The sequence below is a fragment of the Leopardus geoffroyi genome, chromosome A3, assembly GCF_018350155.1.
Source record: "Leopardus geoffroyi isolate Oge1 chromosome A3, O.geoffroyi_Oge1_pat1.0, whole genome shotgun sequence".
NCBI lineage: Eukaryota > Metazoa > Chordata > Mammalia > Carnivora > Felidae > Leopardus > Leopardus geoffroyi.
This window is the reverse complement of record NC_059336.1, coordinates 10,608,544-10,628,162: the sequence shown is the minus strand read 5'-3', so window position 1 is coordinate 10,628,162 and position 19,619 is coordinate 10,608,544. Positions and strand designations below refer to the sequence as shown.

Below are 19,619 nucleotides of genomic sequence, written 5' to 3'. Positions count from 1 at the left end.
GAGAAGTGTCCCGTCGATCCCTGCCCTCCAGCACCAGCTCTGAGATAGATTAGTAAACAAATCTTCCTCCCGTAGGCCACAGGGGAGTTTCAAACTTCTGCTTCTATATTTATTTCCCGGGTTTTTTATTGTGCTGTTTCTTTAAGGGCAGAGGTCCAGTTTCCTCTCTCCCTCCCAGCTCTCTCAGAGCATGTTAACTTAAAAAAATTTAAGTTTATTTTTGAGAGAGAGAGTATGCGAGAATGAGCGGGGGAGGGGCAGAGAGAGAGGGAGACGCAGAATCCGAAGCAGGCTCCAGGCTCCGAAAGGTCAGCATAGAGCCCGACGCGGGGCTCGAACTCATGAACCACGAGATCGTGACCTGAGCCGAAGTCAGACACTTCACCGGCTGAGTCACCCAGGCACCCCAGAGCAAGCTGATTTTTCAAGTTCTGGGTTTTAAGCCCCACTGATTTTAAGAACTGAAATTTGGCCCCTTTGGTTTTCACGGCCAAACGTTATGGGGATTTGTCTTTCGCATGTGGGCTTCCCAGTGTAAGAGTGTATTTCTGTCCCCTCTCTGCAACCTGCAGTGTCCTTCCAGTGGGCAGTCCCACAGGTCTGTTTAGCTCCCAACTGTGTCTCTGCCCTTCCTCCACTCTGTGTGGCCTCTTCTCTACCTTTAGCTGTGGAAAGAATGTTCTTCCAGCCTTTGTGTCATTTTCTGGGTTATTTACACTGATGTGTCTGTTACCTAGTTGTATCTGTGGGGCAATGTGAGCTTAGGGTCCTCCTACTCCTCCACCTTCCCTGGAAGTCTGGCTTTCATTTCTTAATGGTCTCTGTGGTTACGCCTCCTTCTCAGGATTATTTCATATTCAGCCTGCTCCTGCCAAGACATCCGTTTCCTTCCAATCTGTGAACCTGAAAATGTTATAGTCAGCATTTCACTTGTTCTTGTAAAATCTTATTTCTTCAATTCCCACTTGTTACTAAACCAGTGTTGTATTTTTACTCCTTAGTACAAAACTACACCATGCTGTTGCATGTGGTAAGAGATGTTCACAGACTGGCCAAGTCGCCCCAGTGCAGAGAAACGAGATGCCCCTTGTGTTTCCCTTTTTGTTTCAGGGTTTGGGAACTGGATGAGCTCAAGTTTTTGGCTTTAACAACTTAGTGTGAAAAGTCCAAGACCTGTTTTCGGAGCTCGGAATGCTTCCTTCCTGATAATGGGAAGATGGGGTCCACCTTTGGGTGATTCTTAAATTTGCCAGTTGATGGGATGTTGTATCAATAGCTAATAATTATTAAGTACACAATGCCTATGAGGCAGGGACTATTCTTATCCACCTTTTACATCTGGGGAAACTGAGGCACAGGTTGACTTGGTTTACCCAGTGTGGCTCAGCTATAAACATAGAACACAGACTTATTTTTTAAGTGGCTGTATAGTTTTATCCTTCTCCTCTGCTTGAGATGATTCTGGGTTTCTATCCAGGAAAAGCAGCATAAAGTTTTCAGAATGTTCATTGAAACAAAACCAGTTTTACAACAGCTACAGCAAAAACTGTAAGGGGCAGGATTGTCCGTAGAGTGTGTGGGCCTGGGCAAATTATTTCTGTGGGGATCCTGTGTACACAAGCAATTTAAGACTGCCTCAGATCAATATTCCAGCACCATTCTGGTGACCCAATTTCACATCCCACAAAAAAAAAAAAAACTAAAATACTGTGCTGGTCATCAGGAACAAACTGTTCACCAGGAAGCTCTTCTAGAAGCCAGCTCAGATCCTATAGGTGTGGGTTCTGGAGCTCTTTGGGGGCATCTGGCCAACCTTATGCTCTAAAGGGACGAAATGGGAACCAGCTGGGCCCGGCCACCAGAGGGGACCATGGGGAGGCACTTCCAGTAGCCAGAACCCATGCAGGACCCTGTATGTGCTTGGGACACCCCACCCGTATGGTACTATTGGTTCCAGGCACTGGAAGTGGGGCCTGGAAAGTCCCCAAGAAGGCATTCCAAAGGCAAAGCTGTGGTGTTGGTAGAGGGGTCCTGAAGCACAGAGCCCAGGGCAGGGATCCTGACCAGGGTAGAGCTGACCAGTGGGTGAAGTTTGAGCAATATTAAGACTAAACGGCAATCACTTCCAAACTCTTAGGTGCTTTAGCTATAAGGTGGGGGGGGGGGGGGGTGAGGGATGGAAAGCTGTTGTCAGGAGGAAGCCAGCTGGAAAGTTCTAGTATTTAAATATTCTCTTTGTGGGTTTGGTAAAAGACACTTTTCGCTTTTAAATTGTGTAAAATATTAAATTGTGTAAAATATTCAAAGAATTGCTTTTCCTTTCAAGTGGCCAGCTCAGCCCAGCTGTCTGTGAATGCTCTGCAACCCTCTGTGAGCTGGCCCAGGACATTAGACATCCTCTTTACCTAGCTGCCCTTCTCAACAGGTTTAAAGACCGATTATGGCAGAGCTACCCTGATGGGAGCAGGGAGAGAAGTGGACAAAGCCAGGTTGACTTCCTGACGCTGCCGCTTTGGGCAAGTGGGTTCTGAGCCCCGGTGCTAGATGGTGGATAGCATCTTGCCTACCCCCTGGGGCTGAGACCAGGATTAAACCTATACGGGGTATCTGTACCCACAGAAAAGGTCCCTGTATGAACTCAAAATGTAAAAGGCAAATTTGAGCAGCATCTCTAGAGAAGAAAAGATACACCAAAGCACTCACTGCTTTCAGCTGTTTTATTGCTAAACTATCACGATATAAGCCGTATAAAAATACTTTACATATAGCAAAAATAAACTACATTAAACTGGAGATTAAAAACATTTTGCATAGGAATGTGATGTATTCAAACTTCCTTAACAGTCAAGATTTTTAAAACCTAAGCCTTCCAGCACCACCCTGTTGGAGAGAATTCTGTTTGTTGGAGAACTACTTACGGCATGGTCAACATTTTCTCCCCTCTGAGGGCTGTAGAGGCAATGGGGGTAAGGGAGGTTCTTTGACAAGGTGCTCAGGGTCTAAACTTGTCCCAGGGGTAGTGCTGAAAGCCCGTGCCCTAATGGAAAGTGTATCCTTTGCTTCCGATGCGTCCGACCCGGGACGGGGCAGGTGTTTGGGCTGCCGACACCTGCATGAAGGCAGGGTGTTAAACGTTTTTTCCAACACCCAACATCCCGTCTCCTTTTCAGAGGGGCTCGCTTAGGGACCATCTCCAGCTCACCAATCACAGAAACGTTTGTTTTTAAACAAACTGAGTTAAGATGGTGACGTTGGCTAGAACTGAAGGTACTCCCGACAGCGGAGGGAAACTGATGTTTGCAATCACAATCCTTTGTGACACTTCTTAAGCATTTAGCTGGAATGCAGGAAAACCCGTGCATTGGCTGGTTTGGCTCCATGAGGTTTAAGGCCTAAGCCCTGGGCTTGGAAGACTGGCGGTTAGGATGTGTTGGGTACCTGCTAAAGGGTCATCCCTCCGAAAAAAAAAAAAAAAAAAAAAAAAAAATGGATGCCGGACCTTGTCAGGAATGTCCCAACCCCCATGCCTCCTGTAAACGTGAACAAAATTGTTAGTCGGACCTCTGACGGTCTTTCAATTGTGAATAGAAAGCACTTGGGAAGCGTTTTTTGACATGAAAACAAACACATTCAGCCTCCCTTTAGTCTGTTGTAACAACCAGAACATATCCGCTTCCAATCTGTCTAAATGTTGCAGCTCCCACGCTGGCCAAGACGGACTTCCTGAGACCGACGTCTTGGCTACTGGATGTAAACGAGAAAGGCCCCATCAGTGCTTTCCAGTTTTTCGAAGGAACCATCCTGATTCATCTAGGGTGTGTCTATGCTGGAAAACTCTGCATGTCCTTTGGATAATGCGTACAGGGGTTACCTAGCGGGATTTGGTCAGCTCTGTAAACGGTAGCCTGCACCCAGGGTTCTGTGAACTTTGCGAAGTCTTTCAGAATCCCGTTACCACACAGGCGGTTTTGTTTTTAACTCACGATCACCTACTAGGCCACTTCTTTGGGGGATCTAAACACTTTACAAGACAGTTCTCCTCCGTGACCAGACGCAGGCTCAGAGTTGGCAACAGATGGTTCCTTTTTCCACAAAGCCATCCCCCTTCTTTCTCCAAAGATGCTTTCTTCTAAGACTCAGGTGACTGATAAACTCTGAGGTGGGTAGTTTCGTGGGGCTTTTTCTTGGTGGGGGGGGGGGGGTTGTGGGTTGTTTTTTTTTTTTTTTTTGTATTTTTGTTTTGTGTTTTTGCTAGCACGATTCACAAATTTTCAAGGATACATCCTTGGGGTGGGGGGGGGGGGAGGCGGAAATCCTCAGCATATGTAAAAAGAGACACTTGCAAGAGATTTCAACCATTTATAAATATTTTCTAATTCCAACAGGGGTGTGTGATATTTTCGGGACAGATAAAAAGCATAAAAATACAGGTAAGAAAATAAAATTTAATAACCTACTACTTTGGGTTGCTATTATATATTATCAGGCAGCAGTATTTTTTGTACATACAGGAAGACTTGCAAACTCGGGAAATATACTACATTCAGCAACACGGTAGATTCCTGTTAGCAATGCTACATATGTACATTACCTTGGATGTGGCAAGTGCAAACCTCCACCTGAGATCCTTCTCACGCGTGCAACACACACATCTTTCCCACTTAGACATCCTTACTTTCTCCTTCTCTGTAGAGGATCCTATTGCCTCTTCCCAGACTGAAAATATTTGGTGAGCAATTCCTCTTGGCAAAATCTCCTCCTGGCATTTGTTACTGACCAAACTTTCTCGCTAGCTGTCGGTTCCTAATACACATTCTCTCGCCTGTTTATGTCTCAAAACTAATGCTTTTTGCTTCTCTTTCCTTCGCTGTTGGGTAGAGTTGTTTATGAAAGGGCTTCCTCTAATATCCAGCCTAGGTGGTCTCAGAGAAAGCTTGTGCGTGCGTTATACACACACACACGTAGGTGCACAGATTCGTGCAAGAGTTGGAACTAGCGGGAGGCCCTTTTCACTAACCTAGAAGATTGATGGAAAACGCGTTAGCCCTTGTTTGCCCCATCCAGGCACAATGAAGCAGAGCGACTTTGCTCTAATAGCAGGAAGGCACTTGGGTAAAACATTCAGATAACTGAGGAAGGCCAATATCCCTCATGTGCAAAGAAAAAAAAAAGGGAAATGGTTCCCAGCCAGGTCAAGTGAGAACAGATCTCTCACCAAACGCTAACTCTGCCCCAGCGAAGTCCAATATTGCTGGAGAGACTGCTTTGGGTAAAGCTGCTGGTGTAAGGAAACTTTTCGTGAATTAGGAAGCATTTCACATCCCAGGAGCTCTGCGGCAATTTGCATAAAAGAGGATTTTGCTAAACTTTGTGCTTGGGGTGGGTGGAAGAGAGGTCCCCGGTTGTTAGGGGGAGAACAAATGCTAGGCCTCGATGAAAAGGTCACACCCTGGGCGTTCTGTCCACTCTCTGGAGCACCAGACCCACCAGGCTGTAGTCACCAAGCCTCACGCTCCTGGCAGAGCTGTGGGGAAGGTTTAACCTCCGGATAACCTTGACTAGGAAGCCAGGACTTGTAAATGCCACAGGGAGACCTCAACGGCCAGGATTCTCTTCCTACGCTTCTCCCTAGCAGATCTGAGAAATCACGAAGCAGAGCCTTTCGAAGAGTGCCGGGACCTCTGCATTCTGTTGTTGATTACGGGGGAAGAAACCGAATGGCCGAAAATGAATCCCTGGCTTGTCCCGGGGTGTCCACGGTACATGCAAACAGGAACGCATCTGGGCGATGAGAACCCACCCCTGCGGAGGACTCAAGAGTGTTCTGTGTTTGCAGAAACTGCACCGGAGGAGGCAGACTCATGAGGGCTCGCTGTGCGCAGTGGAGACAGAATTTGGGGGCCAATCACCATACAAGCGGTCCGGGCAGAGCTCTGTCCAACTGCGGACTGCACATGGGCTGGTTCTCTTCGATGCGGATGCAGGCGGCTAATGCAGACAGGTCTTGGGGACCGAGGGACGCTTGAAAGGGCTTCAGGTAAAGATCACCAATGAACTTTGGGGGCCACAGCCTGCGATGGCTTCCCACGTGGAGTCGAGGCCAGAGGGAACTCTGCCCTTCTCACGGGGGAACCCACTTAGAAAAAGAAATGCTTAGGCCTGCTCATTGCCTCATTTCTCACAATTTAACCAAAATACCTTCACTTTTTTTTTTTTTTTTTTTTTTTTTTTTTTTTTTTTTTTTGGTGGTTTTAGCTCCTCTTCAATTCCTTCTCAAAATTCAATGCACATGCCTGAGATTGTTGTTCCTCGCTAGTTTACGGGGAAAAAAAAAGCACTCTGGCCGTTAGGAAGAAAGCAAGCGAGAGCAGCAGAAAGCCATTAGGTTGCAGGGGTGCGGAGGTGTTCACACTGCAGCCTGCGGTCCCTGCTCGAGTCCGACCGCCCGCTGCAGGGGTGAGGAACTGCTGGCCTGGAGCGAGCCCCACCCTCCAGCCAGCTTTTTGAAGCAGAGGAAAAAAAAATAACGTGTACACGTGTCATAACTTAACGCCGAGTTTTAACAGGCCATCTTGTTAGGGGCCACTTGTGCTTCAGAATGAGAAAACTCAAAAATCAGGCTTTCGCTGTGGCCCAACCGTGGCCAGGAACAGGCGATCCCTAAGGATGACGGTCCGGCTTCCGTTTTTCTTCAGCCCATAAGCCAGACTCTGGGGTCACGTTCCCTTGGCTGCTGTTTGAAAACTCCTTTTCCTTCAAAAGGTACAGGAGGTGTATCTGTGACCTGGAAAAATGAACGCAGGGCTGGGGTTTAATGACACGGCCCACATCTTCCACCCCCCACCCCAGCCCAGGCCCTGAGCTCCGGTCAGTCCGTTCTCGGGGCCGTCGCGGCGTGCTGTCTTGTGCAGAATGTGTTTTTTTTTGGTCAGCAGGCACTTAAGGACACCATGAAAGTCAACCGAGATGCTCTTTGGGATTTAAAACAAAAATCAAAAAGGCAGAGCGTTCTCCCTGGTGTTTACACAGAGAGGTGGCGAGCTCCTTAATCGAGGGTCAGCTTTTTGCCAGAACATGGTCCCGCGTGTGGCCTCCGGGCCAGGAGATGTACAGTAAAGAGAACAGAAGGTGAGAGGCAGTGGAAGGCTCCGAGGGGTCAGATACGGAAGGTGTCTTGCTAATGGCATCTTCTACGTCTGATTTCTGGCGGGAGGTCCTGAAAACTCCTTCCTGATAATTTCATTAACTACAAAAGAAAAGAGAAAGAGAGAGAGAGAGAGGAGGGGCGAGTGAGAGGGCACCAACAACACGGGTCGGATTAGCTTTCTAGAACCTTTAAACAAACAAACCACGCTTTTGTTCTCTCCGATAATACGTTGGACAATTTTTAACGTAAGAAATGCCTTCCTGTGCTTTTTCTGTTTTCCTGGACAGTAATATTTTGTGCTACGGATGTGTTTGTGAAGGGAACTTTAAAAAATCGTGGCAGAAACTGAGCTGGGCCCTAGGGCAGGATCTAAGTATGTTCAGGCTCTCTGCTGACTACCACACTCCTTCCGTTATTACAGCATCCGGAAAATACCTACTACGAGACTAAACCATAGTTGACCCACAAAGCGTTCAGTTCTCAAAAGAGACTTTTCAAAAGAGAGTAGATGGAGATACCACTGAGAGTAGCCATCAGTGTAGACGACATCTCTCTCAGCACAACCAGAAATTCTGGCCTTACCCCTCCCCCCCACCACCACCCATGCTGGCGAAGTGTCCTCTGTCCGAGGGGCTCTGGAAAATTCGGTCACCCCCTCCCCCACAAGGGAACCAGGAATGTAACGCCAGCCCCTGACATCAAGAAGCTGGTTCTCTTCTCCCATCTCGGCCCCCTTATCCAGGGCCCCTGTCTCTGTAAGCAAGGCAGGAAGGTCTTAGAATGGGGATCTGGCAAAAAAGAAAAAAAAAAACAACTTTCTTGGTAAAAAGTTGCTCTCTGCAGCAGCCCAGATCCGAGGCAGGGGGTGTGCACAAACCCGAGGGCTATGTACGCCCTTGCCTGTGCAGTGGGATGGGTCGACTGGTCCCAGGGGCAGGAGGAGAGCGGAGAGGAGGGAGACCCCTATTGGGTGCCTTCGAAGGTTCTTAATCTCCCCTCCCCCGCCTCCTCCCGCAGTCCTCTTCGTGGGTTTCGTCTTTGATTACCTTACTGTAATCCTCCCTGCTTATTTTCTGTTTCTGTTGAGATTTGCTCCAAGCCCCCCACCCCACGCTCAAGCGGAGCCCTCCTGGGTCCAGCATGCTATTCCCAGAAGACCCTGCGTGGACGAGTCTGCAAGCCCCAGGGAAAGCGCAAAACTTTCCCAAAAAAGCCAACTGCCCTTGAGCTGGAAAAGGCACGCTTGCCCTTGGGCTCCCTCCCTCCACTGGTAGCGGCGTGACCCTACCTCTCTGTGCCTCGGTTTTCTCCTCTGGTAAGCGGAACCCACAACGTGTACGGCTTAGTCCCTGGTAGGCACTGAGGCCCATGCCCGCTCCTGGCGCCCGCCTGGCAAATGGTGTTCCGTAGCAGCTGGCTCCACTCCCCACACCCCCAGGCTCGGGGTCAGACTCTGAATGAGTGCTTCGCCTCGGTGGGCTTCGTTTTGTGCTAGAGACTATTGAGGCACCGCTCCCTGTTCTTCAGGTATGCGCTGAAAGCACGTGCGAGGTGGGAGTTCGGGTTAGCATCCCTTCTCTGCTGCCTCCTTACTTGAATTTGCCTCAGTCTCCCCATCTGTAAATCGGGTCTAAAAACGTCACCTCCCTTCTAGGGTCCTAGAGGAGCTTGGATAAGATCATGCAAGTGATGGACTTATCACGGTGCCCCGTGTCTGGCAGGTGTTCACAGCATGGTGCACATTAGGTATGAGATGTTATACCTACGGAGGTACACGTGCATAGTATGAGCACAGCAAAGCGTGGCCACGGATCCATTAATAGCTCAGAGGATGAATTCACATTCAGCAAACCAACGTTGTTGACCGGGCACTTACTGTATACCAGGTACTGGCTGAGCTGACTCCCAGGGGCCCTAAAGCAGGAACCCAGCCCACCCTTCTGTGAACCCTGCCCGGGCCTGGTAAGCTGAGAGCCCTTTGTGAGGCAGGCAGGGAGCCACAGGGGGAGCAGAATGCCAGGGGGAGGGAGGTGGGGTCAGTGCCGCTTCATGGGAAGCTTTTCAAAGCCCGGATTCTGAAGGGCTTCCTGTTTTCTCAATCTAGGAAACCAGAAGAGTCGATCCTTAATGGAAACTTTCCACAGCCTCGGCTTTCTAAAAATATCTGGTAGGCAGCCATGTGGGCACCACGGCCCTCACTAAAGGGTTGCTCCCCCTCCTCAGAAGGCAGGGGCTGGGGCCGGGGCGGGGGTGGAAGGTAGGCGCCGTGTTCAAGCACAGAGACGCTCTGCCCGCTTCCTGAAAGCTAGAGTCAGGTAGATGCTAATAGTTGCGTCTGGAAAACTCCGGACAGCGTGCACTTAGACCTTCATGTGGTTGGGGGTGGCGAGGGGGCGGCTGTGGGCCCAGGCCCCGACGTGAGGCCCACTCAAACCCCGCAGAAACCTCTCTGGCTAGAGGAACCTTCTCTTGCTGAAACCTCAGGGCTGGCTCCCCTGGCTGGGAGCACGGAGAAAGTTCTAGAGCGGGAGTGCCAGCTGGGTGTTGGCAGGGGCAGCGCCGGCCCCCCCCCCCCCACTTGGGGGACCTCGAGCCCAAGACGTGGACGGTCTCTGCTCCAGAGCCGGGTCTCCTGTCTGCAGGGAGGTCTCCCCTCTGCAGCCACAAGTATTCAAACCAGTTCCCTGATGCCCACCATGCAACCTCTCCCTGGGTCCTCCCCCGGCTTCTGTGCTGGATGGGACGGGGCGGGGGCTCCTGCCTCAGCCCTGCCGCACCTCCTTCTCCAGCTCTCGTCTCCCTCTGCAGCTCTACCTGCTTATTAAGGTCTCCCTTACGCAAAAAACCCCCGCTCTGGGTGCCCCCTGCTTCCCTCGCCAGCCACGCAGGCTTCTACTGCATTCTGCTGGTAGAGTAACCCAGCGGCCCCTTTCTCCTCACTCCTCCATTCAAGGCTCTGCTCCCTCTCCTGCTCCGCACTGCATCCCCCCAGTCCTGCCCAGTCTCCTCCAGGTATCCGTTCCAGGCAGTTTACCAGCTAGTGCTTTAGGTTCTCGTTCCCCCACGGAATCCTCCGCTTTTAAACAGGGCCTCAGGAAGTGCTCAGTGACGCCTTTCTGAGCTTCCTTTTTCTCCTCAAGTGGTAAGTAGCCTCAGGTCCCGCAGACAGCTCTGGGCTTCGTCCCCACTCTGAGTGCTGAAACACGGTTCTGTATCCGCCTTCTGCGTTCCATCCAGTCAGTAAATGCTTTGAGCATCTATCCTAGGCCAACTTTTGTATCTTTCCTCCCACCTCTTCCCAAGCTGGGCCGCACGCATTTCTCCAACAGCCCCTCTCCTCGTCCCCATGCCACCTTTGCACGGAAGCTGTCTCCCACTCCTACCCTCGGGCCCTCACTTCCTCCAGAAGCAAATAGCGAATTCTCACAATGCTTTGCTTGCGACCTCCTAGGCCAGGTTATTTGAGTTTCCTGTGTCCTCAGGGTGCCATGCATACAGCAGGTACCTAATGTATGCATCTCAGCCCCCCACAGATATCCCACACCACAGCCTAGGTCACTTAGTTTGGGGAAGCTGTCTTTCCTCTGCCCTCCAATTGACAAAGGGGTTGCCAATCTGTTACTCGTCTGGAACCTTTTCTCTACAAAAGAATATAAGCCATTCGCATTTGTTGAAGGCTGACTGCGTGCCACGCACTGTAACAAATGCAAAGTTTCTCTTACGCCAAACCTGGCAATACAACCCTTGCCTCATAGTCGGAGATAGGCAATCCCCTGCCATACTAGGTGATGGAATTGCGATTTGAACTCAAGGCCCATGTATTAACCTGAACCCTAGATGGCTACACAATTGATGAGACCGTGCTATTAAGTGCAGAAGTCATCATGTCTTTTCCACGGTCCTGGCGTCCTCAGTGTCGTGTGTGTGCGCGTGTGTGTGTCAGGAAAAGGCGAGGGCAGCCTCTGCGAAGTTAACAGCAGAGAAGGCCATATGTTGAGTGGTTAAGGCGGTCATCGAGTATCACTTTCTCAGAACAGAATTGAGGCTAATGGTGTCGCCTCTACCACAGGCAGCCCTGACCTTTTATCACCTCTAGCGCGAGGTGCCGTGATGAAAACATTGATGAACGTGTACAACCTCAGGGTGATTTCTAAGCCTGACACCTAAGGCTGAAACCAGAAAGGAAAAGATCGACAGATGTAAGTATATTATAATTATATATTTTTCTCTTTAAAACTCTGGAAAAATCAAGCAGAGAATAAAAATAAAACCCTTCTAATAAAGGGCTGTTGGCATAAAAAGAATGAGGGATCATCAAACTTCTTCTGTAAAGGGCCAGACAAAAATATTTACAGTGCTATGGGCCCCCTACTCAACTACCCAGCTCTGCCCTGTAGTGTGAAAGCAGCCATAGACAGTATGTGAGCAAACGGACATGGCTGTGTGCCAATAAAACTTTATTCGCCACAACAGACGGGGGGCCAGATCTGAACAGGCCAGTTGCCAACTGGTGTGAGACTTAGTGTACCAGCCCCTCGTATATACCATGGCAGAGCGGTGTTTTTTCACCTACTTTTTTTTTAGGGGGGGAGGGGAATAAAGCCAATGCCTCTTACTTGTGATGTTCCTCAAACAACCCTGGGTGTTTATGTCTACAAACTTGGATTTCTCTTAGCATCCCACTCTGCCCTGGGAATGTTACGATTCCCTTGAAGGGCCAGACACCTGCCATACTGACTTGCATTCAGCTGAGCTCAGAGGTTCTCAAACTTTACCTTGCAGCACAGCTGCTCAGAGGTGCATGTGGAAAACCACACGGATGCACACGGTAGGTGTAATTTAAAAGCCCGTCAAGGGTAACTTTGACTCTGGGCCTTTTCCCCTTAATTGCTGACTTTGGAACTTAATTCCCCGAAAAAGCAACAACAGGAAGGAGTGGAGAGACCCCCTCCTGTTTCTCTCCCAAAGCCTCAAGCATGTTTTCTCAAATCTGGTTAGATCATGTGAGTGCCCACAAGAGTCTGGGGGCCAGCCACAAAGGCCACAGCCAGAAAGACACTCCTCGAGCTTGGACAGGAATGGGGGAGGCTGCGTTCTCTAGGCCAGAGAGTCTAAGAGCCAGGATAGGGGCAGGGTCCACTCACTACCGTTCTTCATCCCGCAGCGCTCGGCCGAATCTCCTCTCGAGACCCATGCTTGGGGCAAGGAGGCTGGACCAGGAAGCCGGTGACGTGTGTTCGGGGTGATTCTGTCCCAACTGCCGTGAGGTAAAGCTGCTGGGACAGCTGAGGGTGAGCACCCGGCCTCTTCCCCACTAGCATGTGGAAAAGGGCTGAGCAGGCAAGGTGGCCCTTCTCCTGGGACGCTGATATCAAAACTGAAATGATCTGTCCTCTAAGAACAAAACTCTTTTTCGCTCTGCTTTTTGCTGGCTCAGGAACTTTCCAGCCACCTCTGTGTGCTCTGGGGGAACTCGGGAACAGTGAAGAGCTTTCCAGATGGGCCAGGCCAGACTTTAGACTCAGCGAAAAAGACAAAAAAAAAAAAAAAAAAAAAAAAAAAAACAAAACCCTTGACAGGCCTGAAGCCCAAAGCCTTGGGTGGGGTCCGAGAGGTACAGGATAGTAAATCCCCCAGGGGCCCTGGACATCAGAGCCAGCTTGCCAAAGTTCCCAGGCCCCTGTAAGGTCAGAAGCATTGCCAAGTGCTAATACCAGGGAGGGAAGAAACACGCTTTAAAAAGGCCCCTTCAGGACTCTGTGAAGTGGTTTACACTGTCCACACTGACATTTTAGCTGCATTTGTGTCACCCTGAGTCCCGGATCCGAAGCCCTCGGGAGGGAGTCTGGCACCTGGTATTCAGCAAATGTTCCCTGATGGCATTGTTGCCTTTGTGGACAGTGTTTGATAGTTGCTGTTGGAGAACGTGCCAGAGAAACACCCCCCCCCTCCCCATACCCCTTTCATGCTGCTACTAGGAAGTGTCAGCAAGTCTTATCAGCAGAGCCCATCCTTCCAGAATGTCCAGGCCACTGTGTGTGCTGATGGGCGTGGCAGCTGGCAGTGAATTTGGGTGCGTTTTCAGAACAGCTTGCAGAACAGCTGCTCAGAGGTGCATATAGAAAACCACATGGACATACACGGTAGGTGTAATTTAAAAACCCGTGTGATGCCGCCATGAACTTCTGGGCCTGGCCTTGATGGAATAAACCTACTTTATCTGACCAGGGAACCCTTCAGAAGCCCCAGCCCGATGAGCCAGGGAGATGTCAGGAGGCACGTAACCAACAACACCGCCGGCTGACTTCTGGTGAGTGTACGTCGTGTGCTGGATCGAATCGGCATGTGCACAGCATTCGGTCACAGCAACAGCATCTAAACAGCCGAGGCACAGAAAGGTAAAGCAACAGCCTCACCGTCCCAGGGGGACTCTACATTCACAGAGCGTCCTGCCCCCTGTGCTGTAAAGTCTGCGTGAGTTACCAGGCTCTTCTACGCAGGCCCAGAATCCAAAGTCAACTGAGGTATAGGTCCAGTGCTTGAAGCTACATCAGGGGCTCTGCTGAGTTCAGTGGGAAAACCACAGCTCTATCCTGGAACAAGCACAGTACCCTCCGAGAGCAGCTTCCCGGGGCTTCTGATCTACCTTCCCTGTCTTGCTCCCCAATGCAGAGAGTCTTACTTAACTGGATACACCAAGCAACATGTACAAAACCAAAAAGGAGCTGGTCCAGTGCAGGAGCAGAACTCTCAAGAGGTGGGAAGGTGGCCTTGCTATACTCTTCCTGGGAGGGGGTGATGGGGCCCCTGGGAGAACATGCAAATTCCCAGGGCCTCCTCTCCTCTCTCTCCTCCCCACCCCATCCGTGAGCTCCAGCCTCCCAGACCAGCTCAGGGATGGACCCCAGGGGCGTCCCCTTACAGGGCGATGGGGGCTAGCCTGCAGGAAGTGGTGTCTGTGAGGACAGTTGGAAAAGATTTCTTCTACTAAAAGTAATTCAGGTTAAGGAAACACACAGCTGGAAAACAAAAGGAGAAGCAGAAGAGGTCAATTACCTTTGACTTTGATTTCTCGGATCAAAGATCACAGTCATTCTGTTTCATAATATGTTTTGTATCCAGCTAAGGTGTGTGTCTATCAGCTCTGAAAAAGATTGGCAAAATCATTTTTGAGAAGAAAAAAAAAAAATCACCTTTGCCCTCTATTACACTCCAAACTCACGTTAATATCATCCGTTGAATGGGTAGCTCTTCACCTAGGGCCAACTCAGAACCCAGGACAGAATTTAACCCTCCGGCTGTAGTTTAAGCCCACATTCTGTATCCTCTTAAAACCACTGTGCCGGAATTAACCCCAAACCAGTGTAGCGGTCACTGAGAGGAGGGACTTAGTGCCAAGAAATGAGGGTCCTTGAGATCAAAGGGCACCCGCGAGGTGATGGCGTTTTGTTTTGTTTTTTCTAAGCTACACAAAACAGCCCTGCCTCCTGCAGGCCACGGAGCTGCGAATCAGGGCCGACTGAAGAGAGAAAAAGGTACACGCTAGCTTCTGCAGCAAAGAACGTCAGAATTACACGAGGAATCGATTCAAACGTAACCCTCCTTCAGGCTTTTCTATTGACTCGTTTCCTTCTTACAAGTGATAGAACCTCAGTGCGCATGCAAATTCATAAGACTGCACGTTTTCTTCCTTTTTTTTTTTTTTTTTTTTTGGTTGACAGTGAAAAAAAGTTCCTATTTTTATAGCTCCTGCCCAGTCAGCACACGGAGGGCCCTTAAAAGGGGGTGGTGATGAGTGTACATTACAAGCAATAAACTCCCCCTCTACAGCAGTTTTCCAATCACTTGTTCTCTTAATCCCCTTTAAAAAGTGCCAGAGTAAAAGGCCAGGGTCCATTTCGCCTGCACTTAGAAATGTTTTCTGGGATGAATTTCTTACAGGGAGCGATCCAACTTTTACTAGCTGTAGCTTTATCAGCATCGTTGGGCAAACCAGGATGCTCTTTCAGAGGCGAGGCACAGACTCCCGGAAATCTCCCCTTCAAGGTGGAGAACCCTCAAATAATGAGAGCTTTCCGGCAGGGCTGTAGTTAACGGGCCTGAACTCCCCCAGGCTGGGCTCCACTCGGGTTGGCTGGGTTGGGGTTAGGCACAGGAGAAAATAACCAGCTCCTCCAGTGCAGTTGCTGTGAACAGTTTGGACCCTGCGTTTCAGGCCACCTCCCGAAGCAAAACCATCCACTCCCCAAAATTCCGGGTGGCCATGGCCCCACCAGCGGTTTCCTCACGGGACTGCCTTAGCTCCAGTGCACGGTGGCTTGTTCACCCCAAGAGCAAAAGGCATCGTCAGACCATTCATTCGAGGCCTTAAAATACCATCTGTATCCCAACAGTGGTCAAATTAATGTCTTCAGCCCAGACCTCACCCTTGACCTTCAGACTTTGCCATCTAACTACCCACTGGGCATCCCAAACTGAATATGGCCAAAGCCGATTTCCTGATTCTCACACCCGCCCCCCCACCACTTGTTCCCATCATAAGAAACCTCACTCTCTTTTTCCGGCTGTTCAGACCAATCTCGGTCACCGTTCACATCCCTCCATATGCAAATGCTCCTGGGTTTACCTTCGAACTATATCTGGGAACCAGCAGCCCCTACCGCCTCCTGTCTTGATCACTACATCGGCCGCTCCCCTGTGTCCCTGACCCGGTGCTGGGACCCCTGGTCTCTGCCCAAGAACTGGTGGCACTAAAGGCACAGCAGTTGGTCAGTCGTTACTCCCAGAAAAACCTTAGGTGCTCTAAGGGCCAACAGGTTCCACTCTATCCATCTACACTCAGTAGACATCAAGTGCCATGCACAGGTCCAAGGTCACATGCTTGGAGCAGCGAGCCCAGTCTAGGGGGGAGCCCCGGGGACCATGCCTTTAAGTCCAGCCAGCCAGTACCCAAGAAGCAAGCCCTGCTCTGACTCTGCTCCCCAGCCCTCATCAAGAGTGTTCGGAGAATTTATAAAGCATTCAACTAACTGGTTTGCAGCCTTCTGAGGTACAGCTTCCTGTTTAGTCATGAAGTTTCACTCTTTCACGGCCTGTTTCTTGGTGCAAGGCAGAGGCGCCAAGAGGAGAGGAAGGGCCTATTTCCATTCAATGAAGACCCCAACCTCAGCTCAAGACCCAGCCCCCCACTTCCCCGCCAGCCGTCTCTGGGGATTGGTGGTGCAACACTCATTGCTCAGGTCAGGTTAGCGAGGCACAGAGAGGTGGAGAGGGTTGTCCAGGACCGGGCCCCCGCACTGGGCAGAGCTCAATAAAGCCCCAGCTTCATGGGCCTTAGGCCCAGGCTCCCTGTAGTTGGGAGATGATCAGGCTGTCTTGGGAGCTGGGTGAAAATGCAGACTGGTGTCAGAAGCCCTTGGAAAAAAAGCACTCTGCCAGTGACAGCCATGCAAGTCTCCTGGCCCCTTGCTGAGCCACAAAATGGCAATAACAACACCTTCTTGGCAAGGATTCTGTGAGGATTAAATAAGATGTTCTACCTGGTCTGTTGGCAGGTATTTATAAGCTCTGCGATATGGCCCCTAAAGAAGACCCATGGGAGAGTAAGAGGGAAGGGTGAGAAAGGGGACAGAGGCCAGGCCAAAGCATCCTCTCTAATAACCAAGAATAGGATCCTGTTTCCCTCCGCGGTTCACGAGGAAGTAGGTTCCTTTGATCGGCATGGCTGCTCTGGCCAGTTGTTAGTAATATGGAGGTGGATGGCAAGAGAGGCAGCCATGTTTAGAGTTACCTGGGTGACACCTACCCCCCCCCCCCTCAACCCCGCAAAGCCAAGGAGAGCAGCCTCTGGTCCTAGAATCATTGCCCCATTGTGTGGTCTTTTATGAGGCTACAGCTGAAGACCTACACAGCGATGTTGCATTTTTACAACACTAGGCATAAAGCGGTGAATCCTTCCACTGGTGCTGTGGATTAGATGATCATTGAAGACAGGGATTGGAAGCGCTTCCCTTATTAATCAACACTGATAATTAACGTGCAAGCACATGGTATCGACGGATAAAGTGCAAAAACACAAACGGGAGAATGTGTCATCTCGCCAAATTATACAACTAACGTCCAGCCTCCTGAAAGCTCAGGCACGCGTCTCTAAGGGGGATGGAAGTAGATGGGAAGACCCGCGTGCACCTGTGTCATGCAGCTGACGGGACTCCGAGAACGGCCCAAGGTGCATGCAGTCTGCTGGCTCTACGATGAAAACACTGATGTCCCTCCCAACCACAGTCGAAACTGCTACCACCTTATCCCCTTTTCCACGTTTCCCGTGATTACGCATCCGCTTGCAGTCTAGGGAACGACGACTTGGGACTTTCTCTAAGCTACGCTGCCCTAGGAGAAAGGACTCACCAACTGTAGAAACTCAAGCCTGAGCTGGGTTTGCCCCTTCTGCCCAGTCCTTTTCTCCAATTCAGCAGAATTTTCTTCTGATTTCATGCAGCTACATTGCACCTCTCCTGGCGAGCAACCACACGGCTTCTAAGGTAGCAACCACAGGCAAGAAAGCATTCTAAACAAACCACGGCTTGCTTCCTTGTCGTCCTGCCATTTCATCATGCCTGGACCCCAAACCTCTGCTGAGAGGCATCAGCCACAAAGCAAGCGTTGCAAAATACGTTGTTGCCAAAACAGAAGCAAAAGAAAGGCGCCGGTTGCTACATCCAGTGGAGGTTCGGGAAAGAAATGGCGCTCCAAACCCACAAATGAGCCTGTGACCGCCAGTGAGATGATAAAATAAATACTTAATTGTTCGGGAAGCCATTTTTCTCTCTGGGGGTTGAAGGAATTAACCAAACACTTATGTCAAGACATTTGAGTGCATTTCTCCTTGCTGAGGTGTGAGTTGGGATGGAGGCCGGGGAGACGGGTTAGCAGGTGGAATCCCGGAGAGGCAGGAAGCCCCTCCGTCCTGGGCCACTTTCCTCACGACCCACAATGGCCTAACCCAGCCCCCAGGGGGACACCCCTACATACATCCACACATTTCCAAAGCCCAGCAGAAGCCCGTGTCCCGTAAGGAGGCACCCTCCCCCTTCACACTCCCCCCCCCCTCCACGATACCTTCCCATCCGTTTGGCACGTTTTGTCTTTAAATCCACCCCCAAAAGATTTCCACCACCTCTGCCTCCCTCGAGCCCGCAGCCTGGGTTAGCGTAAGATTTGACTACCTACAGACCGACCACCTGGGGGTGTAGGCCTGGCCCCAGATTCATGGGCAAGCCCTCACCATGGGACCCAGCCCTGGGCAAGCCCACCTGCCTTGGAGAGGGAGAGGGCAAGTGCAGGACCAAGAACCCTCCACCTTCCTGGTCCAGCCAAGGGCCTGTGAGGTGAGGAACGGCAAGATAAATCAGGGACCCCTCCCCCCTCCCCGGACCATTCAGTCTACTCCTTCCAGAATCAAAAAAGCTACTAGCTTTTGGAAAGAAATTTCACCAGGTCGGACCAAACCCAGTCCTGAATGTCTCCAGGTGAGATTCACAGGCCTGGCCAGGGGAACTTGTTGCTGACCAGAAAGGACTGTGTGCGTGTGACGTTATTCCAGGTGTCCCTAAGACACATGTGGACAGAACTCCCAACTCCTGACTCCTCCCCTTATCAAACCTGTCACCTCCAGGCCCAGCCATGAACTCAGTCGTGTCCCCAAAATGGCTATGCTGTGGCGCTAACCGTCGACATGATGGTATCCGGACATGGGGCCTTTGGGGGTGACCAGAGTCGATGAGGTGATCAGGGTGGGGCCCCCATGATGGGATTAGCGCCCTCATCAGAAGAGACGCCAGAGAATTCGTGCGCTCGCCTTCCGCCCTGTGCCAGCCCAGTGAGAAGGTGCCCGTCCCAAGAGGGCTCCTACCAGAACCCCACCTCGCTGGCTCCCCGATCGCGGACTTCCAGACTCTAAACAGTGAGAAAATTAATGGCAGCCGAGCTCAGATACGCCCACCAGCCCTGTTCTGCCAGAGCACCTGCCTCTCTGATGTCTCTGTTGATGCTCACACGGCATGCCAGCGAAGCGGCCAAGGTTAAGTGACTTGCCCGAGGTCAAAGGACTTTTCCAAGGCCACACGGCTGGTCCGCAGCAGGATTTGAACGAGGAGCAGACGCTGATGCTATGGCCCCAACGTTCCCACTACCACCACACCTTTATGCGGTCTGGGTCTGGGTCTGGGGCCGGGAGGCCCCCTCTCCTGGCTGTATGCATCGGAACCCATCTCTGTCTACACCCAGCCTCAACTGCTGCCTGGTTTCCTCCAGCCCAGAGCCCCTTCTCCCTGCTCCGCCCTCCATTGACCTCACAAAGGCAGCCTTCCCGCGTCTGGCAAGGTTGGAGGAGTCTCTGAGGGCAGGGGCCACAGACCTCTCAGTGCAGGGGCTGAGCACAGTGGTGAGGGGCGCACGCCCTCAGGGCAGACTC

General features: G+C 51.0%; 1 protein-coding gene and 2 long non-coding RNA genes across 16 annotated transcripts in view; 2 read left to right on the top strand and 1 right to left on the bottom strand.

The window, feature by feature from the left end:
- Nucleotides 1-364: 364 nt before the first annotated feature.
- LOC123580008 lies at nt 365-6,212 on the top strand. The gene is made up of 3 exons (XR_006703074.1): nt 365-4,159; nt 4,386-4,430; nt 5,636-6,212. It is a non-coding gene; the product is annotated as an uncharacterized LOC123580008 (long non-coding RNA).
- Nucleotides 2,704-19,619, bottom strand: part of NFATC2 (nuclear factor of activated T cells 2) — a 160,135-nt gene continuing 143,219 nt past the window's right edge. For 4 of the 7 annotated variants that reach the window (XM_045444220.1, XM_045444222.1, XM_045444216.1 and 1 more), the window contains exon 10: nt 2,704-7,246. In XM_045444220.1, the coding sequence (XP_045300176.1) occupies nt 7,191-7,246 (56 nt within the window). In that variant the 3' untranslated portion in view covers nt 2,704-7,190. Of the gene's footprint in view, nt 7,247-14,203; nt 14,292-19,619 lie in introns of all 7 variants that reach the window. The other 3 variants (XM_045444217.1, XM_045444218.1, XM_045444219.1) reach the window with 3 other exon arrangements.
- On the top strand, nt 7,016-14,979 carry LOC123580007. Of its 8 annotated transcripts, none has more exons than XR_006703073.1 (7): nt 7,016-7,128; nt 8,235-8,462; nt 8,869-9,314; nt 13,245-13,290; nt 13,376-13,545; nt 13,820-13,904; nt 14,613-14,979. It is a non-coding gene; the product is annotated as an uncharacterized LOC123580007 (long non-coding RNA). The 8 variants fall into 8 exon arrangements; XR_006703072.1 differs by having other exon boundaries at nt 8,235-9,033; nt 9,252-9,314; XR_006703071.1 differs by having other exon boundaries at nt 8,235-9,109; nt 9,252-9,314.